The 27,156-nt window shown below is 37.6% G+C and overlaps 1 protein-coding gene across 2 annotated transcripts in view; it reads right to left on the reverse strand.

Moving 5' to 3' along the window:
- MLLT3 (MLLT3 super elongation complex subunit) overlaps positions 1 to 27,156 on the reverse strand; it is a 255,693-nt gene that overhangs the window by 102,489 nt on the left and 126,048 nt on the right. For both annotated transcript variants that reach the window (XM_001917557.6, XM_023627424.2), the window contains exons 3-4: positions 13,609 to 13,691; positions 834 to 977 (exon numbers count right to left, since the gene is read on the reverse strand). In XM_001917557.6, coding sequence (XP_001917592.2) covers positions 834 to 977; positions 13,609 to 13,691 — 227 coding nt within the window. The remainder of the gene's footprint in view (positions 1 to 833; positions 978 to 13,608; positions 13,692 to 27,156) is intronic.

Genomic DNA, 27,156 nt, shown 5'->3' on the forward strand with positions numbered 1-27,156 from the left:
TCTTGAGAAGTTATGATCTACACATGCTTATGTAGAATGATAAGTTCCTGGATGCAAAACTATCAAAAACCTTCCAGAAAAACTAGGTGAAGGAAATTCTAGAATAAAGAACACATTTTGACATTTTAAGGGGTCTGAACTGCCCAGATAAGATGACACAGGAAGTTCATCTGAAGTACAGACTGATGACCCCAATGGCACTCATGAAAAAGTAGATTTTGACCAGTCAATAGCGTTTGACTGGTACCTCTGACTTAGCTGCAAGCAAACATTCCCTATGTTTATGTACGCAAGAAACTACTTAAAAATCTTCCCCCTTCCTAGCCAAGTCACACCTTTGTTATCATTATCCTAAAAAGGAAAGTCCATCTTTTACCTACATACAATTCAAACCAATAAAAATGGGTATTTAAATGACCCAAACATGTACTATGAATAAGTACACATTTTCTATTAAGTTTGGACAATAACTCCTTTTTATATAATTTTTAATGTGACTTTCAGCTGTACCCAAAAGTTTCCATAAACTGATATAACAAAGTTCAGACATTATTCTTTTCTTAATTGAGGATAGTTTTACTTTCTTTGGCTCTTTGTTGAAATAAATTTGAGCTGCATAGACTATAAGGCTATTCTAATAACAACGTAATTTCAGACTCATGTCTACTTAGAATACTATTGTCTGCTTATCTCTTCATCTGAAACCATGAGTCCACAGCTAACTCATTAAAGGACTTCATCTCTTTTACCTCTCTCAAAACATTATTGTACTTCTTAACCTACTAGCCTCCAGTTTTTTCTGGGAAGGCTTTTCACAGGACAGTGCCACTTACCCCTCCTGCCTTCAGCAACTTTCTTCTAAACTCCTCTGTGGGGTTGTTGAAAGTTAGCTTCTCACAGCGGAGGTGATTCACTGGGGGATGGCCTTCAAGATGCAGGAATAAGTCATAATCAAAGCGGACTTTCTTAGGTTCTTCCTGGAGGTTAAAAAAAAATTAGGAAAGAAAAGGTAGAGTTAGGAAAAATAGAAATTCAGAAAGCACAGGTTTGCTTTTCATAAAACAAAAAAGACCCAGACATCTAACAGCTATAACATCAAAAGCACAACAGAAAAAATTATCATGGAATTATCTACAAAGCAAAATGGAAATATCTGATAAATTAGTTTCTTGTGCTAGAGAAAAACTAAAAGAATAAACTCATCATCTTCCCTGCAACCTCTCAAGGGTTATGACACCACCAACACAGTCGCCTTCAAAGCCTAAGAGAGTCCTGAAGCCACTGCTTCCCTCTCCCACTCTACCCCACTATGCCCATCATCAAGAGCTGAGGAACAAGCCCTCTAACCCATACAGTCATGGTCTTACTCCTTCCCCAAACTACTATAAACTCCCTTCTCTAGCAGATCTTTCTACTTCAAGATCAATTATCCTCAATTCCTCCTTCATTCCTGCCTCAAATAATCTCCATGAAACAAAAATCTAGCCTTTTTCACTGCTTGATTAAAATTTCAACTGCTTCCAATTGCCCTTAGGTTAAAAATCTAAGCTCACTTGAATGCCATATAAGGGCTTTCATAATCTGGCCCTTGGCTTCACATCCCAACATACCTCTTCTCTCTAGCTGGCAGTCTGGCAACACATTGGTGTCGGTTGTGCCGGTATCTGCCTCATTCCAGGCTAAGCTTTACATTACCACCTTCACTGCCGACCCCCATCCCTCCACCTTCTGCTTTACCTAGATAACTCCTACTCATCCTTCTCCATGCAGGTTTCACTTTGGGGAAGCTCTGCTTGAACTCCATTCCAGCTCCCCATTGCCTCTCCTCTCCTCTGTGTGCATCCCTTTCTTATCCATAACACATTTTAGAATAATTGTCTTATTATCTCCCTTTACCCTGCTAGATCATATCTTCTTGAAAGTAGGAACAATGGTTGAATCATCATTCTTCCCTCAACAATTAGTTTGGTGCCTGCACACAGCAGAAAGGCAATAAATAACTGTGAAATGAATAAAAGAATGGCATTTTCCTGAACTAAGAGAACAAAATAGCATCATATCCAAGAGAACACAATAATTAGAATTTCATGATACCCAAGTTCTACTCTCAAGCCATTACTGTAGTTGGCTAAACATTTAAACCTCTCTACAGACTGATTCTTAAGCATCTAAAGTCAAATGGAGACTGAGGATAATAACAATTACATGTACTTCAACATTCATCTCATTTAATTCTCACAGCTCTCCTTTGGGTCAGCTAGGAAATGAAGGCATTTAGAATTTGTTAAATTACTTTATATAAAAAACTCCTTGTGTATTACAGATATTAACCATCTCTGTGAAATACTACAATTTTTTTCCTTTGTCACTAACTTTGCTATTTTGTCTGTTTTTTAATAACAGCTGTTATTTTTTTTTAATAATAGCTTTATTGACAAATAATTCACAGACCATAAAATTCACTCTTTTAAAGTAAACAATTTAGTGGTTTTTATATATTCACAGTTATGAAACCGTCACCACCATCTAATTTCAGAACATCTTCATCAGTCCAGAAAAAACCTCAAACCCATTAGTAGTCATTCCTAATCCTCCTGGACCCCACAACCCCTGGTACCACTACTCTATTTCTGATTCTATGGAGTTGCCTATTCTGAGCATTTCATATAAATACATGAATATACATAAAATACACACACAATATATGGTCTTTTGTGACTGGCTTTTTTCACTCGGCATGATGTTTTTCAGTGTTCATCCATGTTGTAATATGTGTCAGTACTGACTTGCTTTTCATGGCTGAATAATATTCCTTTGTATGGGTATACCACTTTTTGTTTATCCATTTATGGTGAATAGACATGTGGGTTGTTTCCACTTTTTGGACTACTGTGAATAATGCTGGTATGAACATTCATGTACAAGTTTTTATGTGGACATACATTTTCATTTCTCTTGGGTATATACCTGGGAGTGGAATTTCTCGGTCATATGGTAACTGTATTTAACATTTTTAGGAACTGCCTTACTGTTTCCAGAATGGCTGCACCATTTTAAAATCCCACCAGCAATGCATGAGGTGTTTATGGTGTCTTAATACATACAATTTTTAAATTTTACATAGTCAAGTAAAGCAATGTTTTTCTTTAAAAAAAAAGAATTTGTTATATTACTAACATGTGATGAAACAGTGATTTGAACCAAGTTTTTGACTCAAAAGTCTTAGCACTTGAAACTGTCAGAATGTAGGCACTATCTACCACAAATTCATGGTTTCCACCCCCTTATCCAAATTTCCCAAATCACAGTCTCCACTCATTTGTTCTCTTCTCTCTCACATCTTTACTTCTATCAATCTGACATGATACTTGCTCCTTCCCTCTTTTATCAGGATGCCCTTCTCTCCTGGTTTTCCTCATACTTGATGGCATTCCTTCTGTCTTCTTCACAGTTTTCTCTTTTTTCTTCATTGATCCTTAAGTGTCCTTTATCTTTTTGCAAAGTTCCCCAGGGAGATGACACCCATTGACAGGGAGTCAGTTCCACCTACATGACAGTGACTCCCCTATCTCCAGCCCAGCTCTCACTTGACTGCCACGGGCATGTGTTCCACAGTCTACCCACCTCTCCACTAGGTCGACCTGCAGCAACATCAAATTCCTGCATTATCTTAAACTGAAGTTGTCTTTATCTTTCCTTTCTCCTATACTCTATATCTTGGCAAAGAGAAATCCAAATTGCTTGCCAAGATTAAAATACACAAAAAATCATCCCCAACTCTTCCTTTTCCCTCACTCATCACCATCAAATTGTCTGCAAGTTCTACTTTACATTCTTCCTTAAGAACACTCAAATCTGTCCCCTCTGCTGTAGTCAACATAAGCATTGCCTATCTTAGACTGCCATCCTCCTCACCTAGCGGCCTCCCTGTTTTTGACCATATCCCACAATGACAAGAGAGTGATCTTTCTAATCCAGAAATCAGATCACATCTTTTCATTGATATAAAAGACTTATCATTTTCTACAGGATGAAAGCTCATTTGTTTGGAATAATCATCAAAGTCTTTTAATACCTTTCCTGCATTTCCTTGCTTCTCTTACTACACCCCGTCCTTCCACAATTCTGACGTACTTGCAGTTCCCCAGGACTTCACATTATCTCATTCATTTTGCCTTTCACATATAGTGCTCCCCATGCCCAAAATGTCTTTCCTCCCAACATACTTCCCTCCCATGCCTGTTTAATGCAAACTCATTATTCAAAACCCAGCTAAAGCATGAAATTCTCTGGAAATCTCCTAATACACTCTGATTTAGACATCCCTCTTATAGCATCCCTTTATTAATGTAATTATCACATTGAACTATGATCATTTTTTACTTACCTTCCTTTCCTCTAAACTGTAAAACAGTCAATATGACGTTATAATTAACTAAAAACACAAGAAGGGCTGTTTCCTGCCTTATACAGGCACACCTGGGAGATGCTACAGGTTCAGTTCCAGACCAAAGCAACAAAGTGAATATCGCAATAAAGCAAGTCACATAAATTTTTTTAGTTTCCCAGTGCATAGAAAGTTATGTTTACACTATACTGTAGTCTATTAAGGGCGCAATAGCATTAAGTCTAAAAAATGTACGTACTTCAATTAAAAATACTTTATTGCTAAAAAAAATTGCTATCTTCTGAACCTTCAGTAAGTCGTAATCTTTTTGCTGGTGGAGGGTCTTGCCTTAATGTTGATGGCTGCTGACTGATCAGCGTGGTAGTTGCTGAAGGGTGGGGTGGCAATTTCTTAAAATAAGACAATGAAGTCTGCTGCATCGATTGACTCTTCCTTTCACAAACAATTTCTCTGTAGTATGTGATGCTGTTTGATAACATTTTACCCACAGCAGAACCTCTTTCAAAATCGAAGTCACTCCTCTCGAACCCTGCCGCTAGCGGCTTTATCAACTAAGTTTATGTAATACTCTAAATCCTGTGTTGTCATTTCTTTGAGCTTCACAGCATCTTCATCAGGAGTAGATTCCATCTCAAGAAACCATTCTCTTTGCTCATCCATAGGAAGCAACTCCTCATCTGTTAAAGCTTTATCGTGAGATTGCCGCAACTCAGTCACATCTTCAGGCTCCACTTTTAATTCTAGTTCTCTTGCTTGTTCCACCACCTTTGCAGTTACTTCCTCCCCTGAAATCTTTAACTCCTCAAAGTCATCCATGAGGGTTGGAATCAACTTCTTCTAAACTCCTATTAATGTAGATAATTTTGAACTCTTCCCGTGAATCATGGAAAATCTTAATGGTATTTAGAATGGTTTTCAATTTTTTGAAAACTTCCAGGTTTTCAGTTGACTTCGCCCAGATCCATCAGAGGAATGGCCAACTATGGCAGCTTAAGCCTTACAAAACGTATTTCTTAAGTAATAAGACTTGAAAGTCAAAATTACTCCTTGATCCATGGGCATGAAAACAACATTAATCTTGTTGTACATCTCCCTCAGAGCTCTTGAGTGACCAGGTACATTGTCAACGAGCAGCAATATTTTGACAGGAATCTTTTTTTCCTGAGCAGTATGTCTCAACAGTGGGCTTAAAATATTTAGCAAACCACGTTGCAAAGAGATGTGCCTTCATCCAGGCTTTGGTGTTCCATTTATAGAGCACAGGCAGAGTGGATTTAGCATAATTCTCAAGGGCCCTGGGATTTTTGGAATGGTGAATGAGCATTGGCTTCAACTTAAAGTCACCAGTTGCATTAGCCCCTAACAAGAGAGTTGGCCTGTCCTTTGAAGATTTGAAGTCGGGTAGTGACTTCTCGCTTCTAGCTATGAAAGTCCTTCTTCCAATATAAAATTGTTTCATCTACATTGAAACTCTGTTGTTTAGTGCAGTCACCTTCATCAATTATCTTAGCTAGATCTTCTGGATAATTTGCTGCAACTTCCACATCAACACTTGCTGCTTCACCTTGCACTTTTATGTTATGGAGATGGCTTCTGTCCTTAAAACTCATGAACCAGCCTCTGTTGGCTCAAACTTTTCTTCTGCAGCTTCCTCAGCTCTCTCAGCCTTCATAGAATTGAAGAGAGTTAGGGCGTGGCTCTGGAGCAGGCTTTGGCTTAAGGGAATATTGTGGGTGGTTTGATCTTCTATCTAGACCACTAAAACTTACCCATATCAGTAATAAGACTGTTTCATTTTCTTATCACTTGTGTGTTCACTGGAGTAGCACTTTTAATGTCCTTCAAGAAGTTTTCCTTTGCATTCACAACTTGGCTAACTGTTTGGTGCAAGAGGCCTATCTTTTGGCCTATCTTGGCTTTCAACATGCCTTCCTCACTAAGCTTAACCATTTCTAGCTTTTCTCTCTTTAAAGTGAGAGACATGCAATTCTTCCTTTCACTTGAAGACTCAGAGGCCAGTGTAGGGTTATTAAGTGGCCTAATTTCACTATTGTTGTGTCTCAGAGACCAGGGAGGCCAGAAGAGATGGAAAGAAGAGAGAAATAGCTAGAGAGGGAGAAACAGCCAGTCAGTGGAACAGTCAGAACATATACAACATTTATCGATTAAGTTTGCTATCTTATATGAACATGGTTCTTGAGCCCCAAAACAATTACAATGGTAACATCAAAGATCACTGATCACAGACCACCATGACAAATATAATAATAAAGTTTGAAATACTGCGCAAGTTACCAAAAGGTGACACAGACACATGAAGTGAGAAATACTGTTGAAGAAATGGTACCAACAGACTTGCTTAACATAGGGTTGCCATAAACCTTCAATTTGTAAAAAATGCAATATCTGCAAAGCAGAATAAAACTGAGGTATGCTTGTAATTGGGAGTGTAAATTGGTAAAGCCTTTTAGGAAGACATTTTGGCAGTTATCTATCAACATAATTAATGCAAATGATGCCCTGACCCAGTAATTCTGCTTGCAAGAATCTCTTCCATAGAAATATTCAAATATGTGTACAAAGACATATATATATATATATATATATTATAAAATGTTTACGGTAGCGTTGTTTAAAATAGCAAAAAAATAGGAATGATCTGCATGTGAGTATAACATTACCATGGAATACCATTCAGATGTTTAAAAATACTGACTTGGAAAGCTATATTGCTAAATGAATTAAAGGCAAGTCACAGAAAAATATTAAAGATTGATATATTATGCCCCCCCCAATCTCTACATTGACACACAGTTTATCTATGCAAATGCATGGGGGAAAATTTAGAAAGGCTATATACTAAATAGTTAAGAATGGTTAAACGGAGTCAAGGGAATAAAACTCCTTAGTTTTATTCCATACACTTTTACTAAGAGTCTACTCCCGCATACTTTTAAAAAGAGAGTAACATATTGGTGAATATAGGGGCTGGCCCCGTGGCCGAGTGGTTGAGTTCGCGCGCTCCGCTGCGGGCGGCCCAGTGTTTCGTCGGTTCGGGTCCTGGGCGCAGACATGGCACTGCTCATCAGACCACGCTGAGGCAGCGTCCCACATGCCACAACTAGAGGAACCCACAACGAAGAGTGCACGACTATGTACCGGGGGGCTTTGGGGAGAAAAAGGAAAAAATAAAATCTTTAAAAAAAAAAAAAAAAAGAGAGTAACATATTGGTGAATATGACTAATTACTGGCAGAAAAAGAATGCAGTAGTAACAGCATCACTTTATAGTCCACAGAGTTTAAAACAAAAAAAATCACTTTTCAATAAAACTAAGGGTAAGGACCACAAAAAATGACTATCTTTCTATGAATTCTGAATGTAATTTTCTTTTAAAGATTTTTTTTTTGCGTAAGGACCCATAAACTTGTATTCTAGCCAACTGAATATCTTTCTTAGAGGACAGATTATCAACATTTTGTCAATCTATGCTCCTCAGAAACAATTCTTCTCAAGGGTCCAACAAGAAAGTATGGTATTTATTCTACATGTAAAGCTAATACACTTCCTGGCGGTGGAAATCTATTTTTGGCAACATCAAATTACCCCTCTCATTCTGCTTCAGTCCTTGAGTTTTACTCATGTACTTTCTCTGAGGACAGAATGAAAGAGAGGGGCACGGGATTCTTTCACAGCTAACGCACTACAGGCGATTATGTTTCAGTGTGCCTATTGGTTTAGAGTTTTTGAAACACACGATTCTCATAGATACAGAATAAACATACATGAACTCAAAAGAAGCACTGACACTCCACCACTCCTCTTGACACGGACCTGTCAAATAAATGAGCAAAACTGAAGACAAGCTTCTTGGAAGCAGGAAAAGCACAAGGATAGAGATGGAACCAAGGACAGGGTGAAATCCTTATATGTAGCAGAGGAACTCTTCCAAGATCACACGGAAGTCTTTGATGCTGTCTCTCATCTCCTATGAAAACTCTGAACGATACTTTTTCATAAACCATCATTGTAAAGGATGTTCATTCTTCAAGACAGAGTTTAAAAAACTCCAAAGATGAATAAAATGATAAATACTCAAAAGAAATGAAATGCACATTCTGGAGCAGCAGTCTAATCTATTAAATTTTTATCCATGGATCATTTCAGTAAAAAAGAAAGAAGAAATATATCCAGCTTGGAGATCCACATTGGAATATAGTAAAATTCTGGTTTCTAAGACACTCTAAGAAGATAAATTAAAAGACATGGCAAAGCAATAATTTTTTTAATTAAAAAATTAATAAAATATAGAAAAGTACTTAAAATACTACATCCATCTACTTTCCACTGAGATTAAACAGATCTTAACACTTGCACTGTGTTTACCTCTTTTTTTTTTAAAGATTTTATTTTTCCTTTTTCTCCCCAAAGCCCCCCAGTACATAGTTGTATATTTCAGCTGTGGGTCCTTCTAGTTGTCGCATGTGGAATGCCGCCTCAGCATGGCCTGATGAGCAGTGCCATGTCCGTGACCAGGATCTGAACCTGTGAAACCCTGGGCCACCAAAGTGGAGTGCAGGAACTTAACCACTCGGCCAGGGGGTGAGCCCCCTACCTTTTTTTTTTAAAGAAATAAAATTTTATAAATATAAACTTCTCCAGCCCTCCTCCCTGAGTAACCAATACCCTTTAGTTCCTGTGCCAACATTTCAACTCATGCTCTTGTACTATATATGTGTCTTTCCGTAACATCATTTATTCCTGGCTTCAGCGGTTTATAAAAATATATACAAATGATATCATAACCATATACATATACTTCTGTGATTTTTAAGTCATCATTGTTTTTGGTCTTGAAACATCCATGTTGCTACCTTAACTGTTCAATAGCGTTCTATTTATTATTAACCCACCAGTCACTATCCACTTCTTTACATAGGCCCAGTTAGGTGTATCCTACTTTATCCTACTTTCTCAGTGGTGGCCTGGTAGTCTAGTGGTTAAGACACAGCACTCTCACCACTGTGGCCAGGGTTTGTTTCCCAGTCAGGGAACCACACCACCCATCTGTCAGTTGTCCTACTGTGGGGGCTGCATGTTGTAGTGGTAGTGAAAGCTATGCCACTGGTATTTAAAACACCAGCAGGGTCACCCGTGGTAGACAGGTTGCAGTGAAGCTTCCAGACTAAGACAGACTAGGAAGAAGGACCTAGCCACACACTTCCAAAAAAACTGGCCATGAAAACCCTGTGAATAGCAGCGGAACATGGTCTGAAATAGCACCAGAAGATGAGAGGATGGTGCAAAAAGACCAGGCAGGGTTCTGCTGTGCTCTACGCAGGGCCGCTAGGAGTCAGAATCAACTCAACGGCATTAACAACAAACTTTTTCATGTTATAAACACTGAAATATATATGTCTCATTGTCCACCTGTGAAAACAGCAATCATTAAGTATAAAATCTAAAGAAAACCTAAAATTAGAAAAGAGAAATAGGCTAATCTGGATACTAAACAGAAAATCTACTTAACCGTGTTCAGCCCCGTGACTATTTTATCATGGCCCCAAAGGAATAACTGCTCTACATCTCAAAAGCCTCTTTCTTCCTTCATATTTTAAGAAACTAAAATTCCTCACAAAGTGAATAAATAACGTCTTTCAGTCATAAGAATGACTACCCAAAGTGCCAAGACTGAATTTGTGTATGTGTGTGAACACACACACACACACACACACACACACACACACACACACACTGCTTGCTGCCTCTTCATCCTTCATTTTTTCTTTTTAAATCTGATGTATGGGGAGATTCTAGTCATTTCTGTAAGGAAGGAAATTGGGCAACTCAGAAAATTTCTCTATGCAACTGAGAACTTGTAAAAATGACCAGAAAAGGTAACGACAAAGAAGGAGAGAAGCTTCTCACAAGAGATCGTAACTGTCAATCTTCTAATTTCTTTTGGGACAAGACCTTTTTCTAGCTTGAAAGCCTAGACTCATCCTATGGGGCAGTCCAATGTCTAGATGAAATAAGCACTGGAAATGGGGAGTGTGACAAAGGGAAGAAAAGCATCTGTGATCTCCATTAATTCAACTTTTGTGATATTGAAAAGGGGGATGGGTAAGGATACAGGTTCTGACTTCCTTCCAATAAACACAACCACTTAAATTAAAAATTGATACATCAAAACTGGGCAAAGAGTCTGAATAGTCATTTGTCAAAAGAAAATAAACAGGTGGACAATAAGCACATGAAAATATTTTCAACATCACAAGTCATCGGGCAAATGCAAATCAAAACCAAGATGAGGGGCCGGCCCCATGGCTGAGTGGTTAAGTTCACGCGCTCCGCTTCGGCGGCCCAGGGTTTTGCTGGTTCGGATCCTGGGTGCGGACATGGCACCCTCATCAGGCCACGCTGAGGTGGCATCCCACATACCACAACTAGAAGGACCTACAACTATAATATACAACTATATACTGGGGGGACTTGGGGAGAAAAAACAGAAAGAAAAAAAAAAAGGAAGACTGGCAACAGTTGTTAGCTCAGGTGCCAATCTTTAAAAAAGAAAAAACCAAGATGAGATACCACCTCACACACACTATGATGACTGTAATAAAAAAAAAAAGCAAAATGGAAAATAACAAGTGTTGGCCAGGATGTGGAGAAACTGGAACCTTCATACATGACTGGTGGGAATGTAAAATAGCACAGTCATTTTGGAAAACAATTTGGCAGTTCTTCAAAAAGTTAAACATAGTTATGAGCCAACAACTCCATCTAGGTATAGACTCAAGAGATCTGAAAACATATGTCTACACAAAAACTTGTATACGAACGTTCACAGCAGCATTATTCCCAGTAGCCAAAGGTGAAAACAAGACAAATGTCCGTCAACTTATGAATGAATAAACAAAATGTAGTGTATTTATACAATGGAATATAATTTAGCTATAGAAAAGAATAAGTATTGATACATCCTAGAACACGGATGAACCTTGAAAACATACTAAGTGAAAGAAGCCATCAGACACACAAGGCCACGTATCGTATATTCCATTTACATGGAACGGCCAGAATAGGAAGGAGAATTAAGGGTTGTGAGGAGTCAGGGGAGGAAGGAATAAGGAGTGATTGCTAATGGGTACAAGGTTTCTTTATAGAATGATGAAAATATCCTAGAATTAAATAGTGGTGATGGTTGCACAATATACTAAAACCCACTAGTTGTACACTTTTTAAAAGGGTGAATTTTATAGTATGTAAATTGTATCTCACATTGTAAGTATATGAATTATATCTTTTAATCAAATTTAAAAAATGAAGAATTAAATTTCTTTAATTTTAATTTTTAATTTAATTTTAAAAAATAAATGAATTAAATTTTTTTTAAAAGCAAGCTAAAAACTAGTTTCTTAAGGGAAATTTAGCTTGAAATGAGAAAAAAACAAATCAATACATCAATGTAAAAGCATATCACATGAGCAGACATTAATGCATTTCAACAAATTCTGATCTGATGAAAAACATGTGACCAATTCTGTGGTATTACTAGTGAGAAAGCTAATCATTATTCTAGCAAAAAGTTACTGTTTCTGAAGAAATAGAAGTTAAAAGAATAGCAAATCAAGAGAAACATCTAAGATCAAGCATCTGGTTTTAACACTTTCCAACTGTGTGTGGCCTTAGACAAGCCATTCGACATTTCCATGACTCAGTTTCCTTTCCTGTAAAATAGGAATACCAGTACTAACTTCTCAAAAGTTCTTATAACTCTACTAAATGAAATAACATATGTAAAGGGCCCAGCAGACTGCCAAGGACAAAGTAAGCACTCAAATATTTAACTCCACAGAAACAGGTTATGCCAAATATGCTCCCAAAATACAAATATTGAAAAAAAACAATTAATGGGGGTAGCAGGTTTGAAGGCAGGTGATGCAGCAGGAATATGGTGCATGAAACAAGTTCAGAGACAAAAAAGAAATATAGAAAATAAACTCTATCCCTTTCATCCACACATTCCTACTTTACAGGAGGGTTTTACTACAGCTTAATTAAAAGTGAATTCTCTCTTAAATGAAAAGAGATTTTTGCTGAATTGAAGGCTGGGTCTTCTACACACTGGAAAAAGCCAGTGGGACATTGTGCCAATGGAAGGACACTGAACATGAAAGAGTGTCTGCTCAGGGGTTCTTCAGGGGTTCTCCAACTTTGCTGTGCATCAGAATCACCTGGAAGGCTAGTCAATATGCAGATTCCTAGGCCCCACCCCCAGTGACTCTGATTCAGTAGATTTGGGATGGAGCCTGAGCAGCTCATGTCTAATCTGCTCTTGGGTGCTGCTGATGCTGCTGGTCCAAGGACCACACTTTATGGAGCACTGGCTTGGATAACAGAACATTCTATTCGTTCAGTTCCTTACAAAAGAAAAAGGTGAATTATCTCACTTTTTATTCCAAAGTAGCAATTATCATTACTTTGGAATAAAAGTAAGAAACAGTGTGATTAAAAATAACAGCTAGCACTTATTAAGTGCTTCCTTATATATGAGGCATTTTTCTAAATACTCTATACAGATTCATTTTCTCTAATTCTCCTGCCCACCGTATGAAGCAGATACTCTTCTCCTATCTCCATTTTATAAATAAGGAAAGTGAGCCCCAAAGGTTGAGCAATTTGTCCAATATTATGCAGTTTATGTGTTTTGCCACACATGGACTGCTGAAAACTTGTAAATCCAGTAAAATATATAATATCTAAAGTTGATATAACTGTATATACATGTTATATATGTGTGTATCAGCTAAAGATAAATGAGAGAATATTCTTTGCAAGTCTCAAAATTCTAGAAATACGAAAATGAGAAAACGAGCATTTCACTAAAAAGCCACAATTTCTCTTTTCTATTTTACAAACATATATTAATCTTCTTTGTCAAAGTGGTAATCACTCTTCCCTTAAAAGGAACATTTAATGAATTTCTTATAATATGACTTCATACAATTGAAATTATCTTTTTCTAGCTACTTCCTTCATAATTAAAGATAACAATAGCCAAATTTCTTAGAAGACAAATTTAGCTTTTATTTTAAAATCATCTAATGAGAGAAGTGCTTATGAATCAAAATTATTTTAAACATCATTTGGTTAATGGAGGATCTTGTACTGAAAGATTAATGGATAAAGATTACATACCTTGTTTTTAAAATAAACCTCAATTGGCAAAATGAAACCAGCATACCCAGATTCTTCTACTTTGTAAGGTGGATCTTTGCACACTGCAACATTAAAAAAAGAAAATAGGTGAGATGAGAATAAGAGACAAAAAGACATTCTTCTTTTTTTAAAAAAAAAGAAAATCCCATTCTGCCTTCTAGATCATCCTTAATTTTCACAGCTCCTTGCCAAGCCCCCTTCTGAGTCTCTGGTCTACTCTTTAGATCTACTCCAAAATCTATAATTTTCCTAAGTAAAGCAAATATGTAAGTTATCTATTCAAATCTTGAAGGGGTTATTAGCTCATCACAGACAACCGTGATCATTAATGACTTGGCTTCAGTTGTTACACTCTGCCCTAAAGCTTTAGGGGAACGGAGCACAGCCCCTCATGACAAATGACTCTAAGTTCCCTAACAAAAGTACTATCCATGTCTAGTCTTTGATGTAAATCTCTCCACCCCTAAATTCCTTGCTTCTCTGAGATGCCTTGATTTCTGTGCCAAAAAGTAGCAGGACCATCCTTAGAAAATCCCAAACCCAGAGTCCCCCAACATTATGGGTGCCCATTAAGACTCACTCTCCCCCAGCTCCCCCAGAAAAAGAATGCTTATTGAAATATTGGTATACATACACTTAAAATCGATTCACATCATAAAAATACGTAAGAAACAATAAGCCCTTTGTGTTTCTTATGAAGGAAGACTACTAGGCAAGCTCTTGGGAAACGAGAGACACCCTAAGAAGAAAATATGATTTCCTCCTACTAAAATTTCCATTAAACCAAAATCAGTCACAAGTCACCTGAAATTATTTTAGTCTAGATTGCATTCGGTAGTATCACAAAGAAGGAAAAATGTACATGCTGAACACCAAGGTCACACAGCCTGGTGGCCCAGTCCTCTGCAGCAGGCTCCAGCATACCATTTCAGCCTTCCTCCTTTTGTCATCCACCAAACCTTCTGTGCTTGATTCAACTGCATCAACCACCCCCAAATATGCCCAGCACTTCCCCCCGTACCCTGTCCTTCTGGTATTCCTTCCATCACACCTTCATGCTAATCTTAGTGTCTTCTGCTAGTTCAAATCCCAGTTTCTTCCCAAGGCCTTTCCAGACCACGAAGTACTATCAACTCTTCTCCTTTGATCTTCCCAAAGCATTAACTGTCTGAAACACTCAGATGAAAAGAGTTCCTCATTACCATATACTCAGGAATCTCATCTGTAATTTCCTTTCATTCCTCAAGGATAGAAGCATTTACCTCAGGAACATACAGTGTCAAGACAAGGGCTCAGGCTACAACATCCAGCACACTTGGGTGCCAATCTGGGCTCCACCTCAGACAAGCCAGGCTACCTCTGGAAGGTTACTCCACTTCTCTGAACCTCGGGTTCCTCTTCTGGACGGTGTGAGGATCAAACAGGATGAGGTATGGGAGAGACACAGCACAGGTCCTGGCCCATATAAGGTCTCAATAAGTGACTGAGTGAGGCAGAAAAATCTAACCCGTAAAATATCCAGTCATCATGTAACCTTTCAGGATGAAAAAAGAAAAGAGGCAGCAAGTCAAGAGCCCTGCCTTTGGATTAGAAAACCCTGCTCCGTGACCCTGGAGTAAGGATTCTCTAGACAGCTTCCATTTCCTTCCCCTTTACAAGAGAGAACATCATCTACACATCTGTAAGCACGGCTGTCAAAAAAGCAAGGAAACTATATATGTGGGGAAATATAAGTGTGAGGCATTTTTATTACAGACGATGATGATATCCATGAAAATTGGTTAGATATTCCACGAGTACAAATATGGTTACAAAGAGGCATACCGAAGACAGGATTTTAACACCTGGCAGTCTCCTTTAGCCCACCTTAGAAAAATTACCCCAAACTGACATCAGAAGAAGAAAATCAGGAATGAGGACGCTCACCTAACCTTACAAGTTTCTCTAATAAAAAATGAAACAGCAAAAGGACTCAGAGTGGCTTCAGTCCCGCATCCACAAACCACCCGCTAAGCTGTCATGAATATTCAAATACCCTGAACACTGAGGGGTATGCCACTAAATACCTGAGCACCCCCAACCCCAGCCCAGCTGGAAGACCAGCTAGTATTACACCCATGACATTTGCAGGCTATAGAGCCCCTTTTCAGAACAGCAGCTTCAGTGTCCAGGTTGTTTGGGATTAATCATGCCAATGTCATTTGAAAGAAGTTTATTCTGTGAGATGTCGTACATGCCAGAGAAGTTATAGCTTTTCCTCTGTACACCCTTTTGTATAATTCATTTTCTCTATTCTGCATGCAAATTGCTCCTATTATAGGAAACAGCTGTTAGTGAGCACATCTTATAGTTGAAGGTCTTAGATTTTTTTTCCACCCTCCAAAGGAAATAACCTGTTATGGATCAATTCCATAGAAGTCTGGTTTTATAAAAAACTATTTGTCAACTCATACTTCAATTATTTTTAAATGCAATACTGTCATTAATAACCATGAATAATGTCTATAGAGCACCCTGAGTTCTTAATTAGAAGCAAACAAGAGGAATTTTTTCTACATAATAAACATCCCAGAAAATGAGCAGCAATGCAAATACAAATTTATAGTTCTAATCTGAAGAAAGTCAAATTAGGGGAAGTAGTTTGTTTATTTACTTGAGCATCTTATAACCAGAATCTTCAACATGAGTTTCTAATCTAGTTCTTAAAAAGAAACAGGAGTTAGAAACTAAAACATTTTAGCCAGTAGGCATAGTACATCAGACATAAAGCAATTATTTTTAAACTAGTAGAACCACATTTGGGACCACCTTCCGTCACTCAGCGACACTTCATTAAGAATCCCTTTTCTATGATCACTGACCACTGTGTCACCTTTATAAGATGTAAGCATCCTAAACTCTCCAACTCATTCTTCCTCTCAGTCATTCGAGAATCAGATAATCCTTAAGATCTAGGTAAGAAAAGGCCACGTTTCAGAAGTTATTGAAGGGATATTCATCTTTCAAAAGCCATCAAAGTTTTTTAGGTGACAATAAAATGGGAGGATTAATATTTATTCTTTAAACTATGCATATTAACTCAGTAGAAATCACTGGAAGCTCTTGTTCCTATTAAAATCCAGCCCACATGTTAGCTCTTTCAGAACGTCTCCCTTGTCCCTCTTCCAAGCTTCTCTTGTTGCTCTTATCAGGCTGGTGCACTTTATCAGGCTGGCGGATAACATCCATTTACCTCTCAGACTCCTATACTAGACTGAGCCCCTTGAGGTCAGCAACCCCATCATTATTCATATCTGTAACTCTGAGCACGAACATTGAGCCAAATAAGAGGTGCTCAATACATATTTGTTGAATTGAATTTTTTCAAGATTCATGCTACCGTTCACTAATTTACCACTGCTAAAGAAGCTGCTTTCTAGGAGTAGCGATGAGTTGACGTTAGCCAAACTCTTCTCCAAACTCCCTACAATCAACATAAACTTTTAAAAATTGGTATGGTGATAGAAAGTATGGCCACAGAGGAGTCGTCTCTCAAAAGCTGAGTACCCAACGTGCAACTGGTTCTAATTCTGACAGCACCAAATTTTAAGAAATTGAGTTAACCTATGGGTCACAAGATCTCTAAGGTCATTTTGAAACTAACATTATATAGCCATAAATAACATCTCCCATCTCCTCTCCTTCCACACGACTACCCACGTACTCCAAGGCTGTACCAAGGAGACATTTTCAAAACTCTCTCTGTCCAATTAATCACACGTATCATGAAAGTCCATCAGCACACAATACCCAAAATTCATGCCTTAGAGGAAGAGACCAAAGTTTTTTTAAATAATGAGTAAATGTGCTTTTGTTCCTAAAATAGCTTTTCAAAATAACAGGCACGATATAGAGCCATATACATAATATACAGTATGATGCTAACTATACACATTGACCATTAATCTACTTAATTTTTAAGTTGAGCAAAAGATGTACACAAGGAAGAAAAATATATGAAAAGGAAAAAAGGTCATGACTTGGTTAACCTGGAATAAGTCAAATCCTTGCTTATTACCTGAGATTTTAAATATTCTTCCTTTAGCAGAAAAAGATTTGAAAAAGAGCTATGCTTGCTACAGAGAAATAAATGCTCCTCAGATGAATAAATGAATTTGTGCTTACATAATAAATTACATATACATATACAATAAATAAATTTAATCAATTAATCAAAAGATCCCATTTTTTAGCACCAAAAAAAAAAAAAAGAAAGTCTTCCAGATCCATAAGACCCTCATTTAAGCTTTAAAGAATATCATTAGGAACCATTGTTTCCCTAATCCTTAGGAAAACAGCTGGAAGATTCCTCTCCAGAGCCCCTCTCCAGCCTGTTTGCTTAGACACTCTGATTTATGCCCATCTGAATACCCTCATTAAGGACATGGCCCAGTTGCCCATTGATAATTACTGGTTTTACTTTATTTACTGTGCAGAGCCCTTCAGGAAGGAAGCACATCAAACTCTCTCTAGATGGAGATTGGTTATTACCACTGCTTTGGGCCAAATGTCCCTTCCAACTTGAGCATCTTGGACCCCTCCCCTTCCTGCTTTAGTTGCACCACGTCAGAGCCCCCAAGAGTAGTGAGACAGGGTGCTGCATGGCCCATGTCTCTGCCCCCAGCTGTTCTGTGTAGTGTTTGGAAGTCTAAGGCTAACATCCAGTCGTCTGAGCACCACACTGCCACTGAACATGGCCGAGGCTTACACTTGTGACATTATGAAAAGAACAAAAATCAACAGTTGGGGTTTGTTTTTGTTTTTATAAGCGCGCGCGCGCACACACACACACACACACACACACACACACACAAAATGATTCCGCCATTGCTTCTATTCAGCCCATTTCAAAACAAATATTTCTAAACAACAAAAAATGTTTTCCCCCTTTGTGTCACTTCCTCATTTCCTTGAAAAAGGATTAAAGGTAACATTGGGCAACTTTTGAGTTGTATTGTTGAGTTGTTTTTACCTGGTTATTTTTTTTTTAATTCAAGCGCAATTCTAAAAAGTTAGCTGCTTCCTATGCAATAAAGAACTGTGACCACATAAGAGAACTGAACAATTAGCTTTCATAAAGTTTTAAAGAAACAAACTAGATACAGTTAGCTAACTGGGCAGATGGGGAACACCTGTCTACTCCTCGGAATTCACCACTCAAGGACCAACTCAAACAGCCTCTCCTCTGGAGAGCCTTCCGCCAAAACTCCAAAACAAAAATGGCAGTTTCCCTCTTCCGGGTCCAACCTTTTTTCTCATCGCATCATATTAGCTCATCCTAATATACCGATACTATCAAGCCCCACGCTCATCTCAATTTAATTCTGTGCTTTCCAAGGGCTAAGGCTGTGTCTCCTGTCTGAACCTAGCCCACCATCTACAAAATTGAGTTGAATTAATGAAACATAACTTTAGTATGAGCTTCAAAGGAAGAGATGGACAAAGCCTGGCAGCTGAGAGGAAAGGCCTGGATGGCAAGCAGAAAGTAGGAGTAAAGGCATTAGGAAAGTCAAACAGCATAAGCAGAAACACTAGAAATGATGAAGGAAAAACAGATAATATGGATAAAGCTTATACTTGTATAGAGAACCTCATACTATACACACTCAGAAAGTTCAGGTGGCTAAAAATCGATTACACACATAAAAGAAGGATCATTAATTTTGAAATGCTACAGAAAATTCCTAGATTTGAAATAAGAGTTCAAGATTCCAAATTGGCCATATTGAAAAAGTCTTGATGATGATACATAAAAATGACTTCATTTGTTAGTAACTTGGCATCTTTACTTATAGACTCAGAATATCTCTAGCCTCTCTCTCCTGAGGTTAAAAAAAAAAAAAAGAGGATATTCTTTTTTAATATATGCACATTTTTAGCTTTCTGAAGAGTTACGTCATTAGAGTTAGCAGAGCCCATCTAGCTGAAGTTAAATCAATACACTTCATCTTGAGGGAATATAACCATGATATTAAAATAAGACCACCTTCACAATCAGCTCTTCAAGGAACCTAAAACAAATGAGCCAACAAAATACAGAAATTGCCCCAAACTAGATAACATCATGAATTGTTAGGAAATATTAAATATAAATCCTGAAGCTTATGTCGCTCACTAAAATTGATAGTACTTCCACCAACTTGCCCCAAGTTCCCTCAATATAACTTAATATATAGCATTGCTTCAAATAATTGGCCTAGTAGAGACAAGACCTAATTTTTTTCTTGAGAATTATTCAAATGGAAAAATCTTGAGATTTCGATCTTAAGGGTGACCATCATTTTCTTTAAAGTTAAACCTTAGGAAAAATATATTTCAGAAAGTCCACCCAGAAAAGCAACATTAGCTACATGGAAAATAATCTTCTAGGGAAACAACTAAGACCCTCCCAATATTTGGCAGGAGCATCTTCATTTCAGTGCAAACTACTACATCATCAAAAATATGGTCATCAAAAACACAGTTCTCTGGGGCCAGCCTGGTGGCATAGTGGTTAAGTTCAAGTGCTCTGTTTAGGTGGCCCAGGGTTCACAAGTTCAGATCCCAAACATGGACCTACATACCACTTGTCAAGCCATGCTGTGGCAGTATCCCATATCTAAAATAGAGGAAGATTGGCACAGATGTTAGCTCAGGGACAATCTTACTCAAGCAAAAAGAGGAAGATTGGCAAGAGATGTCAGCTCAGGGCCGATCTTCTTCACCAAAAAAAAAAAAAAAACCCACACCACATAGTTCTCCTTTTTGCAGCTTTTTATCATTTATTCAAATACATTAAGAGCCACTAAAGGGCCCACTTCCTACAATAATCACCTCCTGATTTCTGGATGTAGCAGAAGTAAACAACCCTTGGGACAGCCCTCCGGCATCAAAGTGTCACCCCAAATTTTACACTTGGCCCAGCTACCAATAAGACTGGGGCTGCTTTTTATTTAGAGAGGACAAAAGAAATTTAATGTCATCATTTATAAAATTATCCTATTTCCTCATTAATATTAATTTATTTTTCTCAATAATACTAGCCTAATTAATTCAACCTAACAGGCACTATCTAATCATAAGGCCACAAAGATTAGGTGGAGTCCTGCTCTCAAGCAGGCGACAGTCTAGCCAGAGACATCGCTGTCTAAGTGCAGATTCTATTCCAGAGAATGGAGATAGAGCAATCAACACAACTGACAGGGGCCCTGCGCTTATTAAACTTACATCCACTGATGGGAGGCGGAGGAGGGAGGAGGAGAGAAGAAAGAGAATGCGCACACAAGGAGATATTGAGAAAGAAAGTATTGAGCGGTAATTGGTACAGTGAGTATAAAACAGTAGAATAATAGTGCCAACGCGAAAATAAAGCAGGCTGATGTGAGGAGAATGGGGAGCTCCGTTTTCTTTAAGATTAGTATTTCCACTCTGAGGAGGTGACATTTAAGCTGAGATCTGAGAGAAAGAAAGGAGCAGGGTATGCGTTGGCCAGGCAGGAAAAAAAAAATGCTATTTATGCTGCTTACAGAGGCGGATGTGTCAACAACCTAAAGACAGCCTGTCCTTACAATCGCCTCCAGGCTGCTCAGTCCCTCACCTGGAGGTAAAGGCCACTTCCTCCTTTGTGAACATTCCCTCCCGAACTTCTCTTCCATCCTGAATTCACCATTTAACACCCACACAGGTTTGGCTATTATGATTTCACAAGCTCATTTCTCAAATCTGAAATTCTCTCAATGCTACAAACTCCCAAGAAAGCAATACATCTCCTTTAAAAGGCTTCATTATGATTCTTCATGAAGAAGATAGATATAATTCTTGGGAACTGTATAACCTAATCTTAAATGACAGACATTTTTTTGAAAAAAGGCTGTGCCTTGAAATTTCAGAGTTCCTAAACACAGTACAGAAGGAAGCGTCTGGACTAAGAAACACCAACTATAAAAAAAAAAAAACTGTGCATTTTAAGTATGGTTTGAGAAAAAGAAAGATCACAAGTGACAAGCTATCTATTCAAGGGGAGGGAAATAGTGCTGCAAGGAAAAAAATTACCTGGTTCACAAGAGAAAAGAAGAGCACGAGAGTGATGACATTCAAAATATTAGAATACAGTCACAATTTTCTCAAACACATAGATTCATATTAAAGAGACTTTTTTCAACTGGAATAAATTTTTTTCTTTATTAAGTACGCAGTGTATAAGAGCCACTTTTAAATGTGTTACATCCATCTTTTCTTACATAGCACGCAATTCCATTTTTAATACTTGCCCTTTAAGTATTCAGTGCAGAGGATGATGAAATGGTGTTATACACAAGAGAGCTATCAACTGTATTCGGGTGACAGAAGTGGCAATGTGTTATAAGATAATCAAACATAATAAATCGAAGTTAAGACATTTCCCACTATAAAAAAATACAACAGCCTAAGAGATCACCACAACCTAACTTCACAGAAACACTGAAAAATAATGATGCAAAAAAAAGTCAATGATCCAATTTTTCTCTTCTCAATTCATTTTTGCTTTATCCCCTTTTCAGTAGGAAAAACAAATGCTTCCAGGGAAGGAAGTAGAACTATTCTAACTTTAGAGGAAGGGTTAAGAACAAGATTTCTTTTCAGTATCTTTTGGACTCTACTTTGTTTTTCTGTTTAGCATTTGGCACAAAGACAGACTATCCTAAGCATCTAATTGATTTAAGCTCCATTAGTTATTACAAATGAAGACAGAATGAGGGTGACAGTAACATGATGGCAACTGTTTACACATTGTGTATACAGGAATGTGGTTCCTGTTTAGCCTGACAATCTTCCAATCTTCTCAAACAAACCAGGGAAGATCCTATATCTCCACCCTTCTAAAGCAAAGGTTTTCAAACTGTGTTCCAGGAAACCCTACACTCCTGCAGTGTGTGTTAGTGGTGTACTGTAGCGTGTATTGCTTTTACAAAAGCAATAGGGCATTTTTGCCCCAAACAATGAAAATTTAAATAGTCTAAGAACCAATCCTGAATTTTAGATACAGTATTAGGGTCCCTTAAGATTATGTGTGGGGGGGGGGGGGGCGGGAAGTAAGCCACTGCTAAAATAAAATCTGAAACCACTGTTCAAAAGTACATTATAAAGGGGCCGGCCCAGTGGCGCAGCAGTTAAAGTTCAAACGTTCCACTTTGGTGGCCCGGAGTTCACCAGTTCAGATCCCGGGTGCAGACCCACACATCGCTTGTCAAGCTATGCTGTGGAAGGCATCCTACAGCTAACGTAGAGGAAGATGGGCATGGACGTTAGCTCAGGGCCAGTCTTCCTCAGCAAAAAAAAGAGGAGGATTGGCAGCAGATGTTAGCTCAGGGCTCATATTTCTCAAAAAAAACCCTACATTATAAAAATTTACCTATATCACTAAAGTAAACCTTTTATAGAGTATGATTTTTTGCTTGCTCCTATTAAACACAGTAGTGATCTACTGTTTCCTGCCTATCCTGACATAAAGAAAGTGAGCTACATCGATTCCTCAGTTTTGCAGCTCTCCCACGTCTTTGGGCTAAATAGAGATAGATAGTAACAGGACAAAGAACAGCCTTTATTCTTTGTAGGTCAAATCATCAAATGCAGTGCTAAATGCATGGTCATCATGGTCTCTGAATTCCAGGAATTACTTAGTAAAGGGAAACAGTACAAACATAAATGAAAGCAAAATGAGAACGAACACAAAAACTATTAATAGTATAGATGGGAACGCACAAACTGAAAAGCTTAGGGAACAAACCAGGGAGAAGCAGAGTCAGCCACTGGGTTTAATTTTAGTTTAAAGAAAGCAGGTATGATATTGCCAAAAGGAGGAAGAAAAAATATTTAATGAGTAGTAATGATTTGAGAAAAACCTTAGGAAGAGAACATTATAGTACAAGTTGGAGAATGCGAGAAACATTCCACTGGACGGGTAACTGAATTAGGTATTTCTTCACGGTTCTTTTCAATCTTGAGATATGAAGGAAATCAGTTTTCTAAGAGGAAGGGAAAAAACAGGATATTGATAAAGAATTTAGGAGCCAACGATGAGCAGCTTTAATCTTACTTGGGAATTCATCGAGAATCACTTACTCGTGAGAATAGAAATGAAGGTATCCAACAATGCACAAGGCACATTGACCACTGCTCCAAATAAACCGAGGAAAGTGGAAAGTGTGGAAAATTGAGAGTGAATATGAAGAAAGAGGAGGAAAAAGAAGGTGAAGGTTACCAGAAGTTACTACTGGATCCCAAATATAAACATGAGAATTCTCAAGTACACTGCTGAAACTTATTGTAAGAACTCTAAAAGTGTTTTGCTCACTTAAACCAAAGGTCAGTTGAAAACTTCAGGTTAGCAATAGGCGGCATTTTGCGGCAGAGGAAATTACGTGTAACGTGGAAGCAGAAGAGCTTAGCGGTCAAGGGCCAGAGCTTTCGAGAGGAACCCCTTGGTTCAGGTCCCACCATGGACACTCACATAATACGCTCTGTTCTCTCAGTCATGAAATGGAGCCATAGCTATTAGGTACAACACACAGCTCCTTTAAGCTTTAAGAGATCATCCATGTTGAAGGCATAAATGACATAATTCCCATCAAGCTTTAGAACATTTTCTAGAAACTAGAAAACATCCAGTTATCTAACAGTAGTAGAATACAAACCATAAACATTAGGAACTTATTTTGGACTTTCCCCAAAACCCTTCAAAGAACAGATTTAAATATACATATTTACAGTTTAACTAAACATTCTTAGATCTGGTTTTATTTTGGGCCTTATAGATTCTTGACAAGGATATACGGAAAAAGAAAATATTCCTCGCTTTGGAATTCGTCCGGTTCAATCCACCACTAAAAGTACCAGCAGTCGGTCCACACTGTCAGCCAACCTTCAAAGTCAGAAAGCCCAAGGTAGCACATGCTGTGAAAGGCAGTAAATAAAGTTTCCAAGGTTATGTCTAATATGTATATGTCTTACGAAGCACTAATCCTGAAACACTGCAATAAAACAAAGGAGTAGAAAGCAGCAATGTCATCTGAATTTGAGACCTGTGGCGCAGGAAAAGAAAAATTAGCAAGGACTCAAGAGACATGGTTCTGGTTCCATTTCTACCACAAATTCGCCATCTGACCTTTGCAGAGTCCCTTTAACCGTGCACTCCAGACCTTCTCTGTCGCATAAGGAGCCAGCTTCCACTTCAGAGGCAGCTTCTAGATCTAAAATTCTATTCTTCCAAAGACGAGGCATATGTGCTACTTCTCTTCTAACTTGAAGGCAAATGCATTTTGCTTTTAGTATCTTCGATTCAGCATAAAACATCTATTAGCGAAATACCATCTCTGCCCTAACACAATCAGGAAATTGGGACAAAAGAAACAAAAGAACAACAAGAACAAAGACTCAAAATCAAACTTTAATTATTTTTTATTGTTTCTTGGTAAAGGCTTCCCTTTATTAGAAGAGAATTTTATTTTTTTAGACTAGTAAATAAATGTATACTGAATTTCTTTAATAGAGGCTGCCCTATAACAACAAGAAAAAAATCTATGAATTAGATTTTCATTTTCTTGTTTCCATTCTGATTGTGAAGTCAGATTAATCTGCCAAGTAAGAGCCTGTTTTACATGTATAAATCAAACCAGAAATTTGATTTCTCAGGAACCTGATATAATTTAGTTATAGTAGCATATCAAGTCAAGTATTAAGGAATGAAACATCAGAACATACTGGCACCATTTATGAGAAACATCATGCTTTTAAAAAGCTAAAGTAAAAAATTAAATCAACTGTTTGCACATTAAGCCTAGCACATTCTGTAAAAAGCCCTTGAGTGTTATGATTTTACTATATATTGCACTTGTAACACTCTTGTTCTTAATCACATTGAAACATATTACATTGCTTTTTAAATAGAATGCACCCTGCCACAACGCACTCAATCTTAATAGTATTCCAGAACAGCATGCCTGTATGAAAGACAGGTTGATGAATAGGTTTATATCCTATTCAAGGAGATGAAACAGCTCAATAGAAAGATTAAATAAGGCTCCTGCCAGTGGTTGAATCTTAAAGTCAAAGAGAAGAACACAACTCAAACCAAATGTTACAGGCAAAGGTCAAAGCAGAGAATAATTAAGACCCTAACTTGAAGAGCTAGCTAATGTTCGCCCATTCAGTGCAAATCAGAAGAAAAATTCCTCCTCTTAAGTTGTGATCATAATAACTTTCACTGAGTCAGTTTCAAAAGATAAATTATAAAACTGAAGGAAGGCAAGCTAAGTCCCAAAATAACCTTTGCAACGACCCACTCCTATTATAAAACTATCGGACCTTAAGTGCAAAATTACATATTAAAGTCTGATTATATCATACTTTAAAAGTTCACTCTAGAACTATTAAATATCAAAAAAATTAATAGAAATATGAATTTTGTTAAGAGCTTTTCAGTTAATTTTTTGCAGAATTCTCTTATAGCCCAATTCATTTATATAAAAAGAAAAGAAAGTTTCCAAAGACTAAGCCAGAAATTTATGTTTCCAGAGTGCTTTTTTGTCTGTTGACTTGAATGTCCAGCCATTGGGTCAGCTGAGTCAGTCCCAAGCCATTCTAACAGAGGGCTTAAGAAAATGCATGCACGTATTTCTCCCCACGTGGACGCAGAGCCTACGGAATGGAAATACAAATTCAGCTATAAGAAAGTCTGAGAAGTATAAAATAGTGCTAAAACAACAGGAGAAAGAAAAGTTGCTTATCATGCTAGTAAATATTTTGGAGGCATTGTAATCCCATCTGGAAAAAAACCTGGATCATTTAAATTTATCATGGGACAACAGGTACATTTGTATTTTATGAAAAGTGTTCTTCTTGTGTGCTGCCATATCCTATGTTGAAAACCCACTATCTAATTTAGTTTCTCTTCCAAATAGTCACATTTTTGGATAATGATGCTGATATCACCTAATGAACTAAGTAAATCATGTGAATACACACATCTCCATATCACACCCATGGAGTAAATACAATCAAACAGAAAGACCTCCAAGAAATCCAATAAGCTTTTCCTACTCTAACAATTCCTTTTCCCTGTTATTCTATTGTCATGAAGAAATGCTGGTAGATAAACTCTAAATCCATCTGACTGTAGTTTGGGATCAGGGAGGGTGTAAATTAAACAACAGAACTTGAAATATCACAGGAAGAAGTTTTTAATATTTTATAATGATGATTTATTTATAAATAAATGCCTTTGCCCTCACACTCACCTACTCCCCAAATAAACACATATCATACATTGCAAATAAGTCATTTTCTTTCCTCCTTATGACAAATAGGAGTAAGATATTTAAAGACAGCAAATTTCAAATAATTTCTTCCTTAGAGATCATCATAAAGGTATGATTTATTTAACACCTTTCACCAAGTCCCTGAAAGATCACTGATGTCACATAAATCTATAACGTAAGGAAATAAGTAGTGCAAGAGCCCTGCCAGCCACCC

This window comes from Equus caballus, chromosome 23, assembly GCF_041296265.1.
Source record: "Equus caballus isolate H_3958 breed thoroughbred chromosome 23, TB-T2T, whole genome shotgun sequence".
Taxonomy (NCBI): domain Eukaryota; kingdom Metazoa; phylum Chordata; class Mammalia; order Perissodactyla; family Equidae; genus Equus; species Equus caballus.